The sequence below is a fragment of the Cherax quadricarinatus genome, chromosome 53 (assembly GCF_038502225.1).
Source record: "Cherax quadricarinatus isolate ZL_2023a chromosome 53, ASM3850222v1, whole genome shotgun sequence".
In the NCBI taxonomy this organism is placed as follows: Eukaryota; Metazoa; Arthropoda; class Malacostraca; order Decapoda; family Parastacidae; genus Cherax; species Cherax quadricarinatus.
Genome location: NC_091344.1, coordinates 17,723,155 through 17,742,688, shown reverse-complemented (window position 1 = coordinate 17,742,688; position 19,534 = coordinate 17,723,155). Strand labels below are relative to the sequence as shown.

At 38.9% G+C, this 19,534-nt stretch overlaps 1 protein-coding gene across 2 annotated transcripts in view; it reads left to right on the top strand.

Moving 5' to 3' along the window:
• Glo1 (Glyoxalase 1) overlaps nt 1-19,534 on the top strand; it is a 104,024-nt gene that overhangs the window by 41,104 nt on the left and 43,386 nt on the right. For both annotated transcript variants that reach the window (XM_053781441.2, XM_053781443.2), the window contains exons 3-4: nt 6,574-6,797; nt 11,203-11,273. In XM_053781441.2, the coding sequence (XP_053637416.2) occupies nt 6,574-6,797; nt 11,203-11,273 (295 nt within the window). The remainder of the gene's footprint in view (nt 1-6,573; nt 6,798-11,202; nt 11,274-19,534) is intronic.

The following is a 19,534-nucleotide window of genomic DNA, read 5'->3' as shown; positions in this document are numbered from 1 at the left end:
TGGTAAGTTATTTAGATCTCCTGTCTTATACTTTAGTGTTTTGATGATTGAGATTTCAGTAGGGTTTGTTGGGGCTAGAAATAGATTATTTGGGAAGTTACCAGTGAGGTAGTCTTTTTGGCTGAGTGTTTGAGTTTGGGATTTTGTTTGGTAGCTTTGTTCCGACAGTCAAGAAAAAAAACATTAAGTTCGTTGGCAGTAACTGTTGGCTGGAGGAGAAGTTCTGGTTTCGTTAAGTTAATCACTGTTTCAAGATAGCTTTTTAGATCCTAGAATTTCAGATTGGGTTTTCCAGGTCTTTTTCATATCCCCTTTTATGTCATAAAATCTTTTCATAATACAAATTTTTTTAGACCTCTTTACTAGATTAGTAAGTATTGACAAGCAAGTAACGTTTTGTCAGATCTTTTATTAGACCCATTCTGTACTGTTTTTCATATACGTGTACATTGGCCATCTCTTTTCGTCGATCTGTTATAGCCGATTTCTGTTTTTGCCGACTTTTTTCGTCAAAATATTGGTTCCGTTTTTATCGATGGTACAGAACCTGTCCAGTGCCCAGCGCACAGACACAGTCGCCTCCCACATGCATTCTCAGGCAGTTTCACATTGTTTCTTGGTGAGTGAACATATCCTGTGAGGTCATACAAAACATTTCGTAATAATCCATTGTTTTTGGCACTTGTTTGTGTGTGACTGCTAAATAAGCCACCATGGGGCCAAAGAAAGCTCCTAGTGCTAGTCCTTTGGTAAAGAAAGTGAGGAACCCTATAGAATTAAAGAAATCATAGCTGCCTTCACCACCACTATGTACGGCTTATGCTCTCAGTGGCCCTGATACACCCAGCAACAACAGAACACCACTCGTGACACAAGTAATGACATATTTTATTCATTCTAGAGTATGTCATGTTTCTATGTTATTAATATTGTTTATTATGTCATATTAGTTGAATTGTGATAGATAAATAAGCCATAGAGCTGATATTAGTGTAATATTGAAGCATATTGTCCTATCTCCAACAATAAACTCTCCTCCCTCTGCCCCATCTGCCATACACCAACAAGAGTCTTCAATAAAGGTAAGTGTGATGTTAAATGTTCATTTATACATTTTATTAGTGCCTTATATTTACATGTATTTGTCATTCTTTTCTGATGTAAATCTATATTTAAGCTAGGGAAGTAACCCCAGATAAGGACTTGGTGCCTAGAGTCCTTATGGAGGGGGATTCCCCTTCCGAACACTAATCTCTTCCCTCTCCCCTCCTCCCTGTCTTCCATCCATCAACAACAGCCTTCAGTAAAGATAAGTGAATGAATGTTTATTCTTTCATGCATGTAAATCTAACTTTAAGGTAAAACAAAATTTTTTTTTGTTAATACTTCTGGGGTGTCTGGAATGGATTAACCCTTAAACGGTCCAAACGTATATACATGTATACGTTTTTTGCAACATTTGAAAGTATGTAAAAAAATGTACATCTTTTTTTTTTTACATTTGAAAATGTTTAAAAAAAACTTTTATCTACATTTTTTTTTTGTTATACTGTATTTGAAAATATGTAAAAAAAAACGTAGATCTACTTTTGGAGCACTACAGATTTGAACGTCGATCTGTTTGGACCATTTAAGGGTTAACCCTTTGAGGGTCGACAGGCCCTCTCCGAAACTCGTTCTCAGGGTCGGCCAAATTTAAAAAAAAAAAATTATTTTCTCTTATGAAAAGATAGAGAATCTTTTCCCGATCATAAAGACACCAAAAGTTTGAAATTTGATAGAAAACTTACGGAATTATGCTCTCGCAAAGTTAGCGGTCTTGGCGATGTTTACGCATCGGCAATTTTGCCCACTTTGAGCCCCATTTTCGGCCAATTTCACTGTACTAGTCGACAAAAAACATGAATACAGTGGACCCCCGCATAGCGACCTTAATCCGTGCAAGAGGGCTGGCTGTTATGCGAAATGTTCGCTATGTGAATGAATTTTCCCCATAAGAAATAATGGAAATAAAATTAATCCGTGCAAGACACCCAAAAGTATGAAAAAAAATTTTTTTTACCACAAAAAAATGTTAATTTTAGTACACACAAACTGAAAAAGGCATGCACAATTACATGACACTTACTTTTATTGAAGATCTGGTGATGATTGATGGGATGGGAGGAGGGGAGAGAGAGTGTTAGTGTTTAGAAGGGGAATCCCCTTCCATTAAGACTTGAGGAGGCAAGTCCTTTTCTGGGGTTACTTCCCTTCTTCTTTTAATGCCACTAGGACCAGCTTCAGAGTCACTGGACTTCTTTCGCACAACATATCTGTCCATAGTGGCCTGTACCACTCGTTCCTTTATGATTTGTCTAAAGTGGTTCACAACATTGTCATTGTAACAGTCACCAGCACGGCTTGCAATAGCTGTGTGAGGGTGATTTTCATCAAAAAAGGTTTGCACTTCAAGCCATTTTGCACACATTTCCTTAATCTTTGAAGTAGGCAATTCCTTCAATTTCTCTCTCCCCTCCTTTGAACCAGTTTCCGCAGGTCTGGCCTCTTGCTCTTGAAGTTGATCTATCAGCTCATCAGTGGTTAGTTCTTCATTGTCCTCCTCCACCAACTCTTCCACATCATCCCCACTAACCTCCAACCCCAAGGACTTCCCCAATGCCACAATTGATTCCTCAACTGGTATACTCCTCTCAGGGTTAGCCTCAAACCCTTCAAAATCCCTTTTGTCTACACATTATGGCCACAGTTTCTTCCAAGCAGAGTTCAAGGTTCTCTTAGTCACTCCCTCCCAAGCCTTACCTATAAGGTTTACACAATTGAGGATATTAAAGTGATCCTTCCAAAACTCTTTTAGAGTCAATCGAGTGTCTGTGGTCACTTCAAAGCACTTTTGAAACAGAGCTTTTGTGTACAGTTTCTTGAAGTTGGAAATGACCTGCTGGTCCATGGGCTGCAGGAGAGGAGTGGTATTAGGAGGCAAAAACTTCACCTTAATGAAGCTCATGTCCCCATAAAGTCGCTCTGCCACGTCTGTAGGATGACCAGGGGCATTGTCTAACACCAGGAGGCACTTAAGTTCTAATTTCTTTTCAGTTAGGTAATCTTTGACATTGGGGGCAAATGCATGGTGTAACCAGTTATAGAAAAAGTCCCTAGTGACCCATGCCTTACTGTTTGATCTCCACAGCACACACAAATTATCCTTGAGGACATTCTTTTGCCTGAACGCTCTGGGAGTTTCAGAGTGATACACTAATAAAGGCTTAACTTTGCAATCACCACTAGCATTGGCACACATCAACAAAGTAAGCCTGTCTTTCATAGGCTTATGTCCTGGGAGTGCCTTTTCCTCCTGAGTAATGTAGGTCCTGCTTGGCATTTTCTTCCAGAACAGGCCTGTTTCATCACAATTAAACACTTGTTCAGGTTTCAGTCCTTCAGTTTCTATGTACTCCTTGAATTCCTGCACATATTTTTCAGCCGCTTTGTGGTCCGAACTGGCAGCCTCACCATGCCTTATCACACTATGGATGCCACTACGCTTCTTAAATCTCTCAAACCAACCTTTGCTGGCCTTAAATTCACTCACATCATCACTAGTTGCAGGCATTTTTTTAATTAAATCCTCATGCAACTTCCTAGCCTTTTCACATATGATCGCTTGAGAGACGCTATCTCCTGCTAGCTGTTTTTCATTTATCCACACCAATAAGAGTCTCTCAACATCTTCCATCACTTGCGATCTTTGTTTCGAAAACACAGTTAAACCTTTGGCAAGAACAGCTTCCTTGATTGCCGTTTTCTTGGCCACAATAGAAGAGATGGTTGATTTGGGTTTCTTGTACAACCTGACCAGGTCGGTGATACGCACTCCACTTTCATACTTATCAATGATCTCTTTCTTCATTTCTATAGGAATTCTAACCCTTATTGCTGTAGGGTTGGAACTAGAAGCTTTCTTGGGGCCCATGGTCACTTATTTTCCAGAAACAGCACCGAAAACACTGTAATAATACGAAATATTCCGATTGTATGCTTGAATGTTACCGCGGAGGCTGGCTGGTAAACAATGCCACCGGCGGAACATATGAGGCTGGCTCAGGCCGCACATTGGACGCGTCTCGGACGAAGGCCGCTGAGTGGGTTTTTGGGCGCTATGCGGGGCAAAATTTTAGCGATCAAAGCGTCCGCTATGCGGATTGTCCGTTATGCAAGGCGTCCGTTATGCGGGGGTCCACTGTATTTCGCTAGAACTCCATTTTTTCTATCGAATGGATGCAAGAAACCACTCATTTATGAAATTCAACTATCCAGTACAGTGGTCAGAATTTAGCAATTTTGCCAATTTCACACAAATTTCAAAAGATGCCAATTTCGGAATAGGGTCCAGAATAAACAAGAAAGACATTCCTGGCACTAAAATAACATTTCCTCTAGTCATTAGTCATGTCTCAAGTCCCCTCTTATATTCTTTTGCTTTCCACTTTGAATTTTTATTTTCACAAAAAATATAAGATTTACTGTTATGCAGACTACTGCATTAGTGTAAAAAATGGTATAAATATTATTGGTGCACTTGTGAAAGAATATTAGACTCACCAGTTGACGTGTATTGCACGCTTGGCACGATTTGTTTACTTTTGAAGTTTGGTAAAAATCGAACATTTCTGCTACTTTGAGCTCAATTTCAAGGCACCTTTCTTTGTAAAACCAGTCAAAATCATCTCAATTTCTGTAATATGTCTTCCATTCTATAAAATGAGACCAAGAAAACTAGAATACAACAATAAATACCATACGAAAATACACTGCAAAGTCGCTGATTTATTCCAAAAAAATGGTCAAAGTTTTTTTTTTCTCATTATGCACTGTGTGCTGCAGGATTTTTTTTAGACTGTGCACACTGACCACATAGACCCATTCTTTCATATGAAGGCCTACCAGCTTTCTCCCACTAGATTTGAGGCCGCTAGAATTTATGAGTACTAGTACGTCAAAAACCCCTACGCGTAAAACGTACTAGTACGACGAAAACCCTCAAAGGGTTAATTGGATTTACATTATTTCTTATGGGGAAAATGGTTTCTGTTTTTGCCAATCGCTCTGGAACGGATTAAACATGAAAACTGAGGGTCCACCGTAGATGTTTTTTATCACTAGATTTGAGTATGGTGTTTGTAAGCCAGGGGATGTTTAGTCTCTTTGCTGTGATCTGCTTTGTTTTTATTGGGCAATGCTTGTTATAGTTTTTTTTTTTTTTTTTTAATACGTTGACACATTCATCAATATCGGGGTTGATAGCTAGGTCACTCTGCCAGTCAGTGTTACTTAGTGCTGAAATAGTTAACTGATGACTCATCATGTTCTCGAAATGTGATTTTACTTGTGTCCTGGGGCGATTTACATAAGCTGGTTATGAGAAAGTTGGGATAGTGGTCACTGGTGTTATCTGTGATTATGCCTGCTTTTAATGGGAGATATAGTGTTTGTCCAGATATGGTCAGGTAATGAGGCACTTGACTCAGATTCGTGTAGGTTTTGTTATAGTTGGCAGAAGTAAGCAGTTGCTCAGGGTATTTGTGAATTTAGTTACTTGTGAGTCATGGTCATGGATGAGGTTTATGTTGAAGTCACCTGTATCAGGTGGTGTTTATTCATGACTTGCAAAATCGTAATGACACGATTGCAAACAGACCATACCACGGGCGGGGATAGAACCCGCACTCGCGGGTTCTATCCCCGCCCGTGGTATGGGGTGTTTATTCATCTCAGTGTCAGTTATCATGTTTCTTAGGTTTTCACTAAATAAGTAAATATTGATGAGGTACTCTGTAGACTGCTCCAACTGTTAGTTTTTTTTAGGTTTTTGGATTTAAATTTAGCAAATGTATATTCACCATATTCATCCCTAGTGCAAGTAGATGTAATACATTCAAGTTCTTAGGAGTATATAGCTGTACCACCTCTTTGTGCCAAATCTCTATCTTAAGTTAATTTTGCTCATTGATGACACAAAATATTCTTGATGGAAAATTTCAAAGTAAATACTTTTCACAGCATATTAGATTATGAATCACATTTACCTATGTGAATTTGGTAAAAATGTCAGTTAATATAATTAAAATTACTGGAAGTGGTATATTATTTAACACCACAGGAAAACAGAAGAAACAATGGCAAATGCAATGTTAAATATTCCAGGGATAGATTTTCAAGCCATAAACACACTTGTCCTGCAAGCTTCACAAGTCTGGACTCTAATGATATCAGGTTTAAATTCACTCAAACATAAGCAACAAAAATGCAGAATGCTATATAAAATTAAATGCTGTACAGTAATACATGTTAGCTAAAGATATTTTTATCTTGAAGGGAAGAATTTTTATAGAGTGAACAGTGGTTACCTTGCTTCTTAGGAATGCTTGACACTGTTGGTAGCAGTGTAAACAAACATTTATCGCACATAATTAGGGCTTAATCACCCAAACCATATTCTAGTGCAAATACGTACATTATGAATACAGCTTGGTAATTCTTGTAATGCCTTGTTTAATTATTTTCTTTCTACAGGACTTCATCTTCCAGCAAACAATGTTTCGCATCAAAGATCCTAAAGCCTCCTTGGACTTCTACACTCGAGTATTAGGCATGCACCTCCTGAAAAAGCTAGATTTTCCATCCATGAAATTTTCTCTATATTTTATGGGCTTTGAATTGGCTAAAGACATTCCACAGGATGAAGATGAGAGAACAAAATGGTGCTTTTCACAAAAGGCTACCCTGGAGCTCACACAGTCAGTCACTTTTCTTGTTTATTTACTTTGATGAAAAAATAACTGTTTGAAAAGTAAAATTCACTTTTTCTCTTTACCTGCTTTCAGTAAGGAAAGGCTGGAATGTTTCAGATTTTTTCTCTAACTCTGTGTTAAATATGGTTTTGTAGACACTCATTTAGAATGTCATAGCAGGGATAAATATCTTGGCCATTTTTGTGATATTAACCCTTAAACTGTACAAACGTAGATCTATGTTTGCTCGCGTAGCGCTAGAAATGTAGATCTACGTTTGGACAGTTTAAGGGTTAAACTTATTAACATAGAATGTTTTGGAGGTTGAGATTCTTAAATAGCTTAGGTAAATAAATGTTTTTCTATTTAAAATATAGGATACAGAGGATGTATTTATATCATTTTTTTTTTTAACCCCTTGACTGTCGCAACCCCAAATCCTGAGGTGCCTCCTGGTGTCGCAAAATTTTTGAAAAAAAAAAAAAAATCTTATGAAATGATAGAGAATCTTTTCCCGATTGTAATGACACCAAAAGAACAAAATTTTATGAAAAACTGACATAATTATGCTCTTGCGAAGTTAGCAACCTCGGCGATATTTATGAATCGGTGATTTCGCCCACATTGAGCCCTATTTTCGGCTAATTCCATTGTTCCAGTCGACCAAACTCGTAGCTGTTTCTTTAGAACTCCATTTGTTCTATCAATTGAGTACAAGAAACTGCCCATTTACTGATTACAACTACCCAATAACGTGGTCAGAAATTTGCAATTTGGCCAATTTCATGCAAATTAAAAAATATGCCAATTTCAAAATGGGGTCCAGAATGAGCAATACGGACATTCCTGGCTCTAAAATAACGTTTTTTTTTGTTCATCAGTCATGTCTCCAGGCCCCTCTGATATTACTCTTGCTTTCTATTTTGAATTTTTATTCAAACAAAAAATAGAAGATTTACTGTTATGCAGACTGCTGCAATGTTGTAATTGTATAAATAATGTCAACTCATTCATGACTGTATATTAGAATGGCTAGTTGAACATTTATTAGACAATTTATTTACTTTTGAACATTGGGAAAATCAAACATTTCCCTTACTTTGAGCTCCATATCAAGGTTATTTTCATAGTAAAACTAATCAATATTACCTCTATTTCTATAATATGTTTTCCATTCTATCAAATGAGACTAAGAAAACGAGAATACAACCATAAATACTATACAAAAATACACCACAACGTCGGAATTTTAATCCAAAAACAGTCAGTTTTTTTTTTTTCTCATTATGCACTGCATGCTGCAGGATTTTTTTTTATATGGTGTACACTGACCACACAGACCCATTCTCTCGCATGTGAGCCTACCAGCTTTCTGCTGCTTGATTTGAAGCCACTAGAATTTTTGAGTATATATACGTCAAACACGGTGGCTCGTAAGACGTATATATACGACCGAAACAGTCAAAGGGTTAAATTTCAAGAAAAGTTTTTCAAATTCAGTTTCACCACCACTGGTGGGGTGTTTGTACTGTGTGTTTACTATAGTAGACAGTTGTCTCTATGTTTTTACTGTAAATAAAAATAAAATATTTATGCTTTGCTCATTTACAATTTGATGTCTTTGCAATTCATTAAAGTTTAGCTGTAATTATTTTGGTAAAAATATAAAGATCACAATGGCAGGGATTATTGCAGTTCACATAAATACTTAGAAATTTTATGTGGTGTTACAGTACATGTATATAGATAAATGATTTGGTAGAGTTGAAACTGCAGTGGTGGGTGATGGCTCACTCATAAAATAGTTATTGAATCAGGAGACTACAAATCCAGATGTTTTTCTAAAGAAAATCTACTTTCCTCAACTGTCCAAAACATTTCCTCTCTCCTCTACCTATCTTTTATTTAGTTTGATTTTCTTTTTCTGTATTTGTTGCATTTTATTATCAACATTGTTTTAAAATTAACCTATTTTGAATTCTCCCAGTATGCAAAATATTTTTAATTAGTAAAAGTAGGATAGGGCTGTATATTATTATATCTTTACCTTCATAATAATTATCTTTATCATTTATCTTTATAAGCTTTATCATTCTGGCTCGGTTCCAGGTGGAAAAAAAGTTGGCCTGAAATTTTTTTTTTTTTTTTACACGCTGTTATACCTTATGGTAAATACTAGTGCTTAGTTCTTGTTTTTAGAGGATTCAGGCCTAACAATTCTGATAGGAGTTTAGGATAGAAATTAAACTTCCACTAAAAGCTTACTTTTAGTGAGACTTTCATTTGCTTATAAAATAAAGAATATGCATTACTGTACATAATCCAGGTTTTCCATAATATAGAGTATATTATCCAGTGAATCTTTACGCAATAATTAGTCCTTTATACACTCTTCTATACTCTTGTCATATAGCATGGTCATCTTACACAAGATTATATATATATATATATATATATATATATATATATATATATATATATATATATATATATATATATATATATATATATATTGGTGGATGAATTTGGTAGGGTGTGCAAAAGAAGAAAATTAAAAGTGAATACAGGAAAGAGTAAGGTTATGAGGATAACAAAAAGATTAGGTGATGAAAGATTGGATATCAGATTGGAGGGAGAGAGTATGGAGGAGGTGAATGTATTCAGATATTTGGGAGTGGATGTGTCAGCGGATGGGTCTATGAAAGATGAGGTGAATCATAAATTGATGAGGGGAAAAGGGTGAGTGGTGCACTTCGGAGTCTTTGGAGACAAAGAACTTTGTCCTTGGAGGCAAAGAGGGGAATGTATGAGAGTATAGTTTTACCAACGCTCTTATATGGGTGTGAAGCATGGGTGATGAATGTTGCAGCGAGGAGAAGGCTGGAGGCAGTGGAGATGTCATGTCTGAGGGCAATGTGTGGTGTGGGAGGAGGTGCGGGATTACCAAAACTGTTGTCCAGAGGGCTGAGGAAGGGTTGTTGAGATGGTTCGGACATGTAGAGAGAATGGAGTGAAACAGAGTGACTTCAAGAGTGTATCAATCTGTAGTGGAAGGAAGGTGGGGTAGGGGTCGGCCTAGGAAAGGTTGGAGGGAGGGGGTAAAGGAGGTTTTGTGTGCGAGGGGCTTGGACTTCCAGCAGGCATGCGTGAGCATGTTTGATAGGAGTGAATGGAGACAAATGGTTTTTAATACTTGACGTGCTGTTGGAGTGTGAGCAAAGTAACATTTATGAAGGGGTTCAGGGAAACCGGCAGGCCGGACTTGAGTCCTGGAGATGAGAAGTACAGTGCCTGCACTCTGAAGGAGGGGTGTTAATGTTTCAGTTTAAAAACTGTAGTGTAAAGCACCCTTCTGGCAAGACAATGATGGAGTGAATGATGGTGAAAGTTTTTCCTTTTCGGGCCACCCTGCCTTGGTGGGAAACGGCCAGGACTTGAGTCCTGGAAATGGGAAGTACAATGCCTGCACTTTAAAGGAGGGGTTTGGGATATTGGCAGTTTGGAGGGATATGTTGTGTATCTTTATACGTATGTTTCTAAACTGTTGTATTCTGAGCACTTCTGCAAAAACAGTGATAATGTGTGAGTGTGGTGAAAGTGTTGAATGATGATGAAAGTATTTTCTTTTGGGGATTTTCTTTCTTTTTTGGGTCACTCTGCCTCGGTGGGAGATGGCCGACTTGTTGAAAAAAAAAAATATATAAATATATATATATTGTATTATATATGTAAACACTTGGTCTATATATCCCCCTACCCTTTCTAAATCTTCCCTTCTCCTCCATAAACCTACTCTCCATGGAATTAGGTTTACATTGTACTCTCCCTCAGATCAAATATGATTGTCTCCCGTTTCCCAGGTGCTGAATACCCTAGGTGCTATATGACTTTTAATGATTGATGAACATCTAGGTTTTTACACAAATAGCCCACACATAGGAGAGAGCAGCTTAGGACAACGTTTCAGTCTAACTTGAACCATTTACAAAGTCACAATGTGATTTTGTAAATAGTCCAAGTTGGATCGAAATGTCATCCTAAGCTCCTCTCTTCTATGTGCAGCCTATTTGTGTATTGTTCCTGTCACAGTATTGTGCCTTTTTATTTATCTAGGGTCTTGTATTTTTTTTATGAAAGCTCAGAATGTTTGATTGATCTGCCTTGGTAATCAACAGAAAAGCTTGACTCCAGGGTGGGCTGCAAGGGTAGAAAAACTCAAAATCAGTAATGAGTATATTACAGGTGACCAGATTTTTCACAAGTAATCATGTGTACCTATTTTCACCAACTTTTTATTGGAGTGATTGGGATTTGAACCTTCAGTCTGGGATAATTAATTCTGATCACCCAGTCACATTGATAAGATTTGTACAAACATTTTAAAAAAAATTAATGCCTTGTAATCTTTCAGCAACTGGGGTACAGAATCTGATCCAAAATTTTCTGGATATCACAATGGTAATTCAGACCCAAGAGGCTTCGGTAAGTAATACTCTAGATATTGCATGAAAGATTGTTTCCGTCATGGTATTGTGGCTTTTTATTCTTTCAAAACAAATCAGCATGTTTGGAGGGTTGCTAAAAGATAATTCTCAACAGTACAGTGGAACCTCTACTTACGAGTTTAATCCGTTCTGTGACCTTGCTCGCAACTGGATTTGCTTGTTTGCAGAGTCAATTTTCCTAATTTAAATTAATTGAAATGGAATTAATTTGTTCCAGTGGAATTCCTGGCACGAGAAAATACTTTAATAATTTCCCTAATATCAACTCTATAGCTTATTTATCTATCACAATTCATGTAATATGACATAATAAACAATATTAATAACATAGAAACATGATATATACACTAGAATGAATAAAATACTACATGTCATTAGGTATGTGGCTGGTGGTGGTGACAGCAGCCATTGTTGTTGGGGTTTATAGGGCCACCACAGCAGCCATTCCTGCTCCTGACTACATGTGTAGAGATCCTAGGATAACCCAAAAAAATCCGAGTGACTTATAAGTGCTACACTCTTAATGCTACACTTTGCCACTGCTACCTCATGTCTGTCATTGCTGCTTCATGTTGTCTGCCACTGCTGCTTCATGTTGTCTGCCACTGCTGCTTCATGTTGTCTGCCACTGCTGCTTCATGTTGTCTGCCACTGCTGCTTCATGTTGTCTGCCACTGCTGCTTCATGTTGTCTGCCACTGCTGCTTCATGTTGTCTGCCACTGCTGCTTCATGTTGTCTGCCACTGCTGCTTCATGTTGTCTGTCACTGCTACCTCATGATGTCTGCCACTGCTGCTTTATGTTGTCTGTCACTGCTACCTCATGATGTCTGCCACTGCTGCTTTGTTGTCTGCCACTGCTACCTCATGATGTCTACCACTGATGTCGCCAAAGAATCGAACATTCCTGCTATTTTGAGCTCAATTTCCAGGTATTTTTCATCATGAAACCAATTAAAATCATATTTATTTTTGTAGTATATCTTCCATTCTATCACATGAGACCAAATAAAATGAGAATACAACCATAAAAACCATACAAAAATATACCGCTAAGGGGAGGCTAATGGCTGAGAAGTGAACTCCATTATTTATGGTCAGATTTCTTTCATTTTTGGTGCACATTAAGAAGCATCTTTTCATCATACATTGCCCAAGTTTCAGTAAGATAGTCCAGCAAACAACTGAGATTCAGTTCCCTAGATAAAGAGCAAGAGCCCCCTCACCAGTGTCAATTAACCTCCCTTGAGGCCTACTCGCATCTGGAAATTTTGCTCCCGTCTGGAAGCAAAAAATCGACCGAGCAACTGCTCGTATCTGGAAAAACTTGCACTCGTAAGCAGAGGTTCCACTGTATATCTTTTGTGTATATGTGCAGAAAACTCTTGCCTGCTCCCAAAATTGCCATATACTAATTCACATTTTTGCTAGCAAAGATTTAAAGGCTTATTTTAGCTATGGCCAGTTGGAGGGTTTTGCCATGTCTTAACTTTGCTTTCAATTCCTGGAAAAAATTAGAATTTTTGCATTAGTGTTCATAACAGGAAGCTTCTTATTGAAACTGATGACTATTTGTAGAACAGAGTACAGTGGACCCTTGAATTTCATGATTAATCCGTTCCAGAGAGTCCACCGAAATTCAAAATTCACGATTTTCAAAACCATTTTCCCCATAAGAAATAATGTAAATCAAATTGATCCATTCCAGACACCCAAAAGTATTAAAAAAATATTTTTTTTACATTAAATGTGCATTTATCTACACAAAAAACAATGAGACATGAAGAATAAATTGATAATAAATTGACACTTACCTTTGTTATAGAGTTGTTGATGTGTGGAGGAGGGGAGAGGATGGAAGAATTACTATTGCTTGGAAGGGGAATCCCCTTCCATAAAGACTTCAGGTACCAAGTCCTTTTCCTGGGTTACTTCCCTTCTTTCTTTTTTAATGCAACTAGGACTAGCTTGAGAGTCCCTGGACCCCTGTTGATCAAAAAATTGTTCCAGAAAGGTCTGTTTCTGGCATTTCTTTAAAATTTGCCTCGAATGAGACAAGACATTGTCATTGAACATGTTGCATACATGGCCTGCAACAGCTTTGTCAGGGTGATGTTCCTCCACAAATTTTTCCATCCTAGTCCACACTGCACACATCTCTTTAATCTCTGAAGAAAGCAACTTCTTCCCTCTCTCTTCTTCCTCTGAAGTAATTTCCTGATCTGTGGTCTGTTGCTGTTGCAGATTAAGGTCTAGCAGCTCTTCAGTGGTTAGCTCTTCACTGTGGTCCTCCACCAACTCTTCCACATCCTTGCTACTAACCTCCAACCCCATGGACTTTCCCAATGCCACAGTAGATTCCACAACTGGCATAGGGTCCTAAGGATCAGCCTCACTCTTCAAAATCTTAGTCAAGGACACATTCTGGCCACAATTTTCTCCAAGCAGAGTTCATCGTCCTGGAAGTCACTCTCTGCCAAGCCTTACCTATAAGGTTTATGCAGTGTACGATATTGAAGCGATCTTTCCGGAACTTGGTCAATTCAGAGTCCGAGGTTATGTTGAAGCACCTTTGAAACATTGCTTTGCTTTGTTTTAGATTTTTTTGAAGTTGGAAATGATCTGCTGGTCCATCTGCTGGAGAAGAGGAGTGGTATTAAGGGGCAAGAACTTCACTGTGATGAAATTAAACTCCCTCACCATTTGCTCTTCCAAGTCTGGAGGATGAGCAGGAGCATTGTCCATTACCAGGAGACACTTGAGTTCCAATTTATTTTCCAGGAGGTATTTCTTCACACTGGGGCCAAACACTTCGTTGAACCAATCAAGGAAAATGTCCCTCATGACCCATGCCTTACTGTTAGCCTTCCACATCACACACAAATTAGCCTTCGCGACACTGTTTTTCTTGAACACACTGGGATTTTCAGAGTGATACACCAGTACAGACTTCACTTTGAAATCCACACTAGCATTACCACACAATATGAAAGTTAGCCTGTCTTTCCTAGACTTGTGTCCTGGCAGTGCCTTTTCCTCCTGCGTGATGTAGGTCCTCTTTGGCATTTTCTTCCAAAAGAGGCCTGTTTCATCACAATGAAACACTTGTTGGGAGACGAATCCTTCAGCCTCTATGTAGTCCTTGAATTCACTTAGGAATTTTTCAGCTGCATGTTTGTCTGCACTGGCAACTTCACCATGCCTTACAGCATTGTGTATGCCACTTCGCTTCTTGAAATTTTCGAACCAGCCTTTGCTGGCCTTGAATTCACCTACATCAGCACTCGTTCCAGGCCTTTTCTTTAAGAGATCATCATGCAACTGCCTTGCCTTTTCGCAAATTATCGACTGTGTAACACTATCTTCTGCTAACTCTTTTTGTTTGATCCACACTAGCAACAACTTCTCAACATATTCAGTTACAGTGGTCCCTCAATTATCGTCCTTAATCCGTTCCTGGAAGTGGGACTATTATCAAAATAGACGATTTTCGAATCAATTTTCCAATTAATTCGTTCCAGACACCTAAGATAGATTTACATGCACAAAAGAATGAACATTCAACATGACAGTTACCTTTATTGAAGGCTGTTGTTGATGAATGGAAGACGGAGGAGGAGAGAGGGAAGAGAGGTTATTGTTTGGAAGGGGAATCCCCCTCCATAGTGACTAGGTCACTTTAGGGGTCACTTCCCTAGCATAAATATAGGTTGGTAGACAGCAACCACCCAGGGAAGTACTACCGTCCTGCCAGATGACTGTGAAACAAAAACCTGTAATTGTTTTGCATGATGGTAGGATTGCTGGTTTCTTTTTCTGTCTCATAAACACGCTAAGATAACAGGGATATCTTGCTACTCCTACTAACACTTTGGTCACACTTCACAGACACGCACATGCATATATATATATACATACATCTAGGTTTTTCTCCTTTTTCTAAATAGCTCTTGTTCTTTTTTATTTCTTCTATTGTCCATGGGGAAGTGGAAAAGAATCTTTCCTCCGTAAGCCATGCGTGTCGTATGAGGCGACTAAAATGCCGGGAGCAATGGGCTAGTAACCCCTTCTCCTGTATACAATTACTAAAAAAGAGAAGAAGAAAAACTTTATAAAACTGGGTTGCTTAAATGTGCGTGGATGTAGTGCGGATGACAAGAAACAGATGATTGCTGATGTTATGAATGAAAAGAAGTTGGATGTCCTGGCCCTAAGCGAAACAAAGCTGAAGGGGGTAGGAGAGTTTCAGTGGGGGGAAATAAATGGGATTAAATCTGGAGTATCTGAGAGAGTTAGAGCAAAGGAAGGGGTAGCAGTAATGTTAAATGATCAGTTATGGAAGGAGAAAAGAGAATATGAATGTGTAAATTCAAGAATTATGTGGATTAAAGTAAAGGTTGGATGCGAGAAGTGGGTCATAATAAGCGTGTATGCACCTGGAGAAGAGAGGAATGCAGAGGAGAGAGAGAGATTTTGGGAGATGTTAAGTGAATGTATAGGAGCCTTTGAACCAAGTGAGAGAGTAATTGTGGTAGGGGACTTGAATGCTAAAGTAGGAGAAACTTTTAGAGAGGGTGTGGTAGGTAAGTTTGGGGTGCCAGGTGTAAATGATAATGGGAGCCCTTTGATTGAACTTTGTATAGAAAGGGGTTTAGTTATAGGTAATACATATTTTAAGAAAAAGAGGATAAATAAGTATACACGATATGATGTAGGGCGAAATGACAGTAGTTTGTTGGATTATGTATTGGTAGATAAAAGACTGTTGAGTAGACTTCAGAATGTACATGTTTATAGAGGGGCCACAGATATATCAGATCACTTTCTAGTTGTAGCTACACTGAGAGTAAAAGGTAGATGGGATACAAGGAGAATAGAAGCATCAGGGAAGAGAGAGGTGAAGGTTTATAAACTAAAAGAGGAGGCAGTTAGGGTAAGATATAAACAGCTATTGGAGGATAGATGGGCTAATGAGAGCATAGGCAATGGGGTCGAAGAGGTATGGGGTAGGTTTAAAAATGTAGTGTTAGAGTGTTCAGCAGAAGTTTGTGGTTACAGGAAAGTGGGTGCAGGAGGGAAGAGGAGCGATTGGTGGAATGATGATGTAAAGAGAGTAGTAAGGGAGAAAAAGTTAGCATATGAGAAGTTTTTACAAAGTAGAAGTGATGCAAGGAGGGAAGAGTATATGGAGAAAAAGAGAGAGGTTAAGAGAGTGGTGAAGCAATGTAAAAAGAGAGCAAATGAGAGAGTGGGTGAGATGTTATCAACAAATTTTGTTGAAAATAAGAAAAAGTTTTGGAGTGAGATTAACAAGTTAAGAAAGCCTAGAGAACAAATGGATTTGTCAGTTAAAAATAGGAGAGGAGAGTTATTAAATGGAGAGTTAGAGGTATTGGGAAGATGGAAGGAATATTTTGAGGAATTGTTAAATGTTGATGAAGATAGGGAAGCTGTGATTTCGTGTATAGGGCAAGGAGGAATAACATCTTGTAGGAGTGAGGAAGAGCCAGTTGTGAGTGTGGGGGAAGTTCGTGAGGCAGTAGGTAAAATGAAAGGGGGTAAGGCAGCCGGGATTGATGGGATAAAGATAGAAATGTTAAAAGCAGGTGGGGATATAGTTTTGGAGTGGTTGGTGCAATTGTTTAATAAATGTATGGAAGAGGGTAAGGTACCTAGGGATTGGCAGAGAGCATGCATAGTTCCTTTGTATAAAGGCAAAGGGGATAAAAGAGAGTGCAAAAATTATAGGGGGATAAGTCTGTTGAGTGTACCTGGTAAAGTGTATGGTAGAGTTATAATTGAAAGAATTAAGAGTAAGACGGAGAATAGGATAGCAGATGAACAAGGAGGCTTTAGGAAAGGTAGGGGGTGTGTGGACCAGGTGTTTACAGTGAAACATATAAGTGAACAGTATTTAGATAAGGCTAAAGAGGTCTTTGTGGCATTTATGGATTTGGAAAAGGCGTATGACAGGGTGGATAGGGGGGCAATGTGGCAGATGTTGCAAGTGTATGGTGTAGGAGGTAGGTTACTGAAAGCAGTGAAGAGTTTTTACGAGGATAGTGAGGCTCAAGTTAGAGTATGTAGGAAAGAGGGAAATTTTTTCCCAGTAAAAGTAGGCCTTAGACAAGGATGTGTGATGTCACCGTGGTTGTTTAATATATTTATAGATGGGGTTGTAAGAGAAGTAAATGCGAGGGTCTTGGCAAGAGGCGTGGAGTTAAAAGATAAAGAATCACACACAAAGTGGGAGTTGTCACAGCTGCTCTTTGCTGATGACACTGTGCTCTTGGGAGATTCTGAAGAGAAGTTGCAGAGATTGGTGGATGAATTTGGTAGGGTGTGCAAAAGAAGAAAATTAAAGGTGAATACAGGAAAGAGTAAGGTTATGAGGATAACAAAAAGATTAGGTGATGAAAGATTGAATATCAGATTGGAGGGAGAGAGTATGGAGGAGGTGAACGTATTCAGATATTTGGGAGTGGACGTGTCAGCGGATGGGTCTATGAAAGATGAGGTGAATCATAGAATTGATGAGGGAAAAAGAGTGAGTGGTGCACTTAGGAGTCTGTGGAGACAAAGAACTTTGTCCTTGGAGGCAAAGAGGGGAATGTATGAGAGTATAGTTTTACCAACGCTCTTATATGGGTGTGAAGCGTGGGTGATGAATGTTGCAGCGAGGAGAAGGCTGGAGGCAGTGGAGATGTCATGTCTGAGGGCAATGTGTGGTGTGAATATAATGCAGAGAATTCGTAGTTTGGAAGTTAGGAGGAGGTGCGGGATTACCAAAACTGTTGTCCAGAGGGCTGAGGAAGGGTTGTTGAGGTGGTTCGGACATGTAGAGAGAATGGAGCGAAACAGAATGACTTCAAGAGTGTATCAGTCTGTAGTGGAAGGAAGGCGGGGTAGGGGTCGGCCTAGGAAGGGTTGGAGGGAGGGGGTAAAGGAGGTTTTGTGTGCGAGGGGCTTGGACTTCCAGCAGGCATGCGTGAGCGTGTTTGATAGGAGTGAATGGAGACAAATGGTTTTTAATACTTGACGTGCTGTTGGAGTGTGAGCAAAGTAACATTTATGAAGGGATTCAGGGAAACCGGCAGGCCGGACTTGAGTCCTGGAGATGGGAAGTACAGTGCCTGCACTCTGAAGGAGGGGTGTTAATGTTGCAGTTTAGAAACTGTAGTGTAAAGCACCCTTCTGGCAAGACAGTGATGGAGTGAATGATGGTGAAAGTTTTTCTTTTTCGGGCCACCCTGCCTTGGTGGGAATCGGCCGGTGTGATAATAAAAAATAAAAAAAAATGCAGAAAAAAATGCCAAATAAATGTAAAGCACTAATAAAATGTATAAATGAACATTGGTAATAGGGGTAGTTGATGAGTGGAACGGTCTGCCTAGTAGGGCGATCGAAGCTAAAACATTGGGTAATTTCAAATTTAGGTTGGATAAATACATGAGTGAGAGGGGTTGGATTTAAGTCGGACTTGCACCTGAGCTTATTGTTTGGGTAGCATTTGTTCTGTTAGTGGGTTGGATTTGTGAAGGACCGGCCTAGTATGTGCCAGCAGGCCTACTGCAGTGTTCCTCCTTTCTTATGTTCTTATTGGAGACTTCTTTGTGTGAGGGAGGGATGACAAGTTTATTGTTGGAGAATATGACCCTAATATCAACTCTATGGCTTATTTATCTATCACAATTCAACTAATATGACATAATAAACAATTTTAATAACATAGAAACGTGGAATATACTCGAGAATGAATAAAATAAGTCACTACGTATGTCACGAGAAGTGTTGTATTGTGTTGTTGGGTACATAAGGGCCACTGAGAGTAAGCCGTCCTTAATGGTGGTGAAGCAGCAGCTTAGGCGCCGGTGTTTTCTGTAGCCCTGTATAACTCCAACAACATTGGAGGAGTTGGTAGAATTGCTGAATCACTAAAGAAGGCACTCTCTACCACCATCACTACCACCTTCTACCACTATTACAACTGTTACCACCATCACTACCACCTTCTACCACTATTATAACTGTTACCACCATCACTACCACCTTCTACCACTATTACAACTGTTACCACCATCACTACTACCTTCTACCACCATCACTACCACTATCAACCTCTATCACAACTGCTTCCACTCTACCACCACCACCTTTGTATTTTTCTACAAACTTTTTCATAAATTATATGTGTTTCTCACATTCTTTACCAAAGGGCTGGCACTAGAAGCTTTCTTTG